The sequence below is a fragment of the Octodon degus genome, unplaced genomic scaffold (assembly GCF_000260255.1).
Source record: "Octodon degus isolate 3935 unplaced genomic scaffold, OctDeg1.0 scaffold00065, whole genome shotgun sequence".
Classification (NCBI taxonomy): Eukaryota; Metazoa; Chordata; class Mammalia; order Rodentia; family Octodontidae; genus Octodon; species Octodon degus.
Genome location: NW_004524641.1, coordinates 10,387,976 through 10,392,869, shown reverse-complemented (window position 1 = coordinate 10,392,869; position 4,894 = coordinate 10,387,976). Strand labels below are relative to the sequence as shown.

The 4,894-nt window shown below is 39.1% G+C and overlaps 1 protein-coding gene across 1 annotated transcript in view; it reads left to right on the top strand.

The window, feature by feature from the left end:
- Positions 1-4,894, top strand: part of Ubr3 (ubiquitin protein ligase E3 component n-recognin 3 (putative)) — a 187,218-nt gene that overhangs the window by 21,116 nt on the left and 161,208 nt on the right. Inside the window, exons 3-4 of the mRNA XM_023719126.1 lie at positions 2,599-2,778; positions 4,004-4,137. Coding sequence (XP_023574894.1) covers positions 2,599-2,778; positions 4,004-4,137 — 314 coding nt within the window. The remainder of the gene's footprint in view (positions 1-2,598; positions 2,779-4,003; positions 4,138-4,894) is intronic.

Sequence of the window (4,894 nt, the reverse complement as noted above, 5' to 3'; positions counted from 1 at the left end):
CCCCCCCCCCAACCGGGGATTGAACTCAGGCCCTTGAGCTTGCCAGGGAAGCGCTTATTCCACTGAGCCATCTCCCTGGCCCCTTGCTACAGTTTGGACTCATAGTGATCCTCCTGTCTCAGCCTCCCCAGTGCTAGGATTACAGGCATGCGCCACCATGCCTGGTTTAGGGACTGGCATGGTGTATGGTACTGGGCATTGAACTCAGGTCCTTGCACTTGCCAGGCAGGCACTTCAACTGCTGAGCTATGTCCCCAGCCATTCTCCGTATCTTTATATCATCAGTTTTCTTCATTTTTGTATTTTCATGCCACTCTTAACCATAGTTCAAGTCATTGTCACCTTAGGCTTTATCTGTAGTCATACTACAGATAAAGTGAAATACTGTTCACTATTAGTCACTTTCCATACAGTGCAACTGATCATGTTCTGTCTCTGAAAGTCGGGAGTAGCTTGCCAGGTATTGTCTTAGATTACAATTCTTTTTTTTTTTTTGGGCAGAACTGGGTATTGAACTCAGGCCTTGTGCTTGCCAGGAAAGCACTTATTCCACTGAGCCACCTCCCCAGCCCCCTAGGTTACAATTCTTCACCTTAAATGGTGTTGCCAAAAAACTTTTTTTTTTTGTGTGTGGTACTGGGGATTGAACTCAGGACCCTGCGTTTGCCAGGTAAGCACTTATTCTACTGAGCTATCTCCCCAGGCCCAAATGGCAGAAGGATTTTTTTTTTGGACCTGGCTCCGAATGCCTTCAGGGCAGGTTTGGCTGGCTTGAGTTGTGGGGATCAAACCACAGCAACCTGAGCCTGACTGCTTTGTTGAAGCAGCCACTTAAAGAACTGAGCTAAGGGACAGGCCCCTACTTCACCTTAAATGGGTGCTCAATAAGTACTTGTTAACAAGTGAATTTCATTTAACACTGAATCATTATATCTGTTGGGAGGACAGTACCAGCTGGGGTAAAAATAGAAGTCCTAATTGTTCATTTCATGAATGATTCCTAGGCATTTTTCACAGGAACAGTTGTATTTAAAGTAGTGTCAAGAACATAATGATTTTGATTATTTATATTCTGCTGATTCATTCCCTGGTTTCAATTAAATGGGACAGTAAGTGATGTATTCATAGTCTCTCTGTCTCTGTCTTTCTCTCTCTCTGACTCTGTCTCTCTGGTTTCTGTCTCTTTCTCTTCTATCTCATTAATCCAGCATTCTCAGCATTACCTCATCATTGTCAGTGGTTTACCTACTCACAGTGGTAGTTTGAAAGTCAGGAACGTGCTTTTCAGAATCTTGGGTATGGATAATTTGAGAAAGGCCCCTCCCTCCTGTCTCCCCCCCTCCCTCCCCCATTGAGCTGCCCTTTCTCGTCTGTTGACTTCAGTAGGTTTTCTTCATTGTTAAACTTAAGATTTTGGTAAAATGATTCCGTGAGCTAAAAGTAAACATAGTATATAGAAATTAAGAAGTGCAGTAGAGGCCTTCCTCACTAGTTGGGTAGGTAGGTTATTAATTGAAAAGTTGATTGAAGCTAGGAATCTTTTAAAAAATGTTACATATGTGCTTTAACATTGTATTTAACTTCAAATGGAGAAGTGCACACTTATTCTTCAGTCTTACTAATTTTGGACAAAACATTTTCAGGATATGGTTTCCTTTAGTGAAGTTTCATCTTTCTTATATATACCAGATCTGTACATCATCCTTTGTGAATTCTGGTTTTAACTTCTTTATTTACTCATTTGAACATTTTTATTAGTATCTGTTTGTAATACATAATATATTCATTGTAAAATACTAAAAATATTGAATCTTGATCCTTTTTACCTTCCCCTTCCCTTTCTCCTTCCCCCTTCCCTTCATTAAAATAAAGTGGGTTTTTTTTTGGAGAAAGAGTTGAAGCAGGTTTTTTACTGTATTACAGGCTGGACTTCAACTCATGGTGATCCTCCTGCCTCAGCCTCCCATGTGCTAGGATTATAGGCATGTGCCACCATGCTTAACTAAGAAAGTGGTTTTATAAGTATACAGCTAGCTCAGTGTAGCATAATGTAAAATGTAGGACATGTGGTCATAATTACTATAAGTGTGTTAAGCATCATCTCATATATATATATATATATATATGCATGCCTATATATAGTTACAAAATATTTTTGCCTCATTTTGCAAATGAGGAAGTTGACTCAGAGTCTAAATAAGAAGATGACATAGTAGGCTGAGGTTTGATATAGGTGTCTGATTCTAACATGTATAACAGTGTATAGTACTGATAAAGTCATTTTTTAAGAAATGTTACTTGTTTTTGGGTTATGTGTCTTTATTGTTTTTATTTTAAAGAGAAAAAAAAACAGTAAAAACAGAATCTCAAAGGAAGATGATAGGAAATTAACAAGGATTATTATATTGCGTATTGTTATCTTCAAAGAAGTTGCTCAGATTGCCAGGTACAGGAATGTAAAATTTATATAAAAAACATAAGCATTAACTATACCTTTCAGTGAACTAGTGGAAATCAGTAGTACAGTTACCTTAGCTATCTTGTGTATATGTACATATCTTTTTTTCCCCATTTTCTTTTTTCCTCCTCTTTTTGTAGATGAAGAAAATAGTTTACATGTGGTGGTGAATTGTGGAGAAGCATTACTGAAGAATAACACTTACTGGCCTCTTGTTAGTGATTTTATTAATATTCTTTCTCATCAAAGTGTGGCTAAGAGATTTTTGGAGGACCATGGTTTGTTGGTTACATGGATGAATTTTGTGTCTTTCTTTCAAGGTAGGAATTTAATCTGTTCTTGTTTAGCTCACAGCATGTCTAATGTTAAATTACTAAATACTAAGTAAAAGGTAACGTCATTCAAGTTACACATAACTTTCTTTACGCTTTGGGGCTGGGGAGATGGCTCAGTAGAATAAGCGCTTGCCTGGCAAGCGCAAGGGCCTGAGTTCAATCTCCGGTTCCGCCAAAAAAAAAAAAAAAAAAAAAAGAAGAAGGGAACTGAAGTCAGGCATGGTGGTGGCACAAACCTGCAATCCCAGCACTCTGCGAGGCCAGGGTAGCAGGATGGCAAATTCGAGCCCAGCCGTGGCAACTTAATGAGACCCCCGGGGGTTAGCAGAGGATCCCTTCAGTGCACAGGCCCTGGGTCAGTCCCTAGCACAAGGGGAATAAAGAATGGAGAAAAAAAGGAAAAAAATTGCAAAAAATTTCTTCAAACTTTAATAGTTATTTGTGAGAACTTTCATAAGTTGTTTGTAAAAACATAGAGCATTAGGAAAAATGCCAAATTATTGTAAAGGAAATAATGTAATTTTTTCAGCCCCTTAAACCATTAAGCTAGATATGTGGGGTGAGGGATGTAGCTCTGTGGCACATTGCCTGCCTGACAAGTGTGAGACCCTGAGTTCAATTCTTGTCACAAAAAAAGAAAAAAATCTGGACATGAAATCTGTTTTACAAGAAAGATTTATACTGCTTTAATAGAAATTTCAAAGGACCAGCGAGGTAGTTCAGTGGACTAAGTGCTTGCTTTGGCAAGTGCAGGAACCAAGGTTTGATCCCTGGTCCTGAATGCTGCGCCACCCCTGCCGTTGGGGTGCCCTGAGCCAGGAAACAAGATGTGGCACAGTGATGCACGCCTGTAATCCCAGTGCTGGGGAGGCTGAAAACAGGAGGATCACTGTGAGTCCAAGCTGCATAGTGAGACCCTGTACCAAATATACATGAAAGAAAAAAAAAAATTCAACTAACACAAGTTAATTTTATTTTGACTTTCTTGTATATATTGTTATGGTATATGAGACATTCATATGTTTTTCTAAAATAACCTAAGTTTTGAAGTATTCTAAAAGGACTAGATTGTATTGCATTTTTATTATTTTTAGACATGCTATATTGTTTATACTCTTGTATGCATAAAAATGTGTTGGGTACTGGGAAATGTTTTCCTGAACTTTTGCTACTGTTTGACAAGGTCTATATGTGCTCTAATTTTTGCAAGGTATGAACTTAAACAAGCGAGAGCTAAATGAACACGTGGAGTTTGAGTCTCAGACATACTATGCTGCCTTTGCAGCTGAACTCGAGGCCTGTGCTCAGCCAATGTGGGGACTCTTATCACACTGTAAAGTCAGGGTACGTTGAAAATCATTTTGTTAATTTCTATATTTACTTTTAAAATACTTAAAGTTTAGACTACATTAGTGTGTTTACTTTTATATAGTCTTCAGTGTTTAATTCTGTTTCATACTGAATTCAGCTTGCGGGGAGCTGGCTTGAGAGTTTATACTTAGGCAGGTTGAAATTTATATTGTTAGATTTCTCAGCCAGCACCTATTTCAAGTAGTCTGTGGAGCTTCATAATTCTCCACATTCCTCTTGATATTTTTATTTTTTTCTATATTTAGGACAGGCTCTACAGGGTCCACAGGGTCTCACTACATAGACAGACTTGTAGTGATTCTCCTGTTTTCAGCTTCCCAAGCGCTGAGATTACAGGTGCATGCCACCACGTCTAGTCTCAGTTGCCATCTCAGCGCGCCCTGCAGTGGGGCCTGCACAGCACTCTGGGGATCGAACCCTGGCTGCTGCGCTCTGCTTAAGCATGTGCTTTAGCCTGCTGAGCTATCTGGCTGGCCTTTGATAATTTTATTTTACCCCTTACCATTTACCTAATGCTTATCTGTCAGAAAAGAAGGATAGTCCTCAATGAAGTTTATAATTTTAAGAATCCAAACAAAAAATAAATCTCACACAGCTTTCTGTCTCTCTCTCTGTCACACACTCACTCTGTCTGTCTGTCTGTCTGTCTGTCTGTCTGTCTGTCTGTCTGGTTTGATGAGTCCTTGGAAAATTCACAAAAATTGAATGTCCTAACCATGTAAACTAAGGA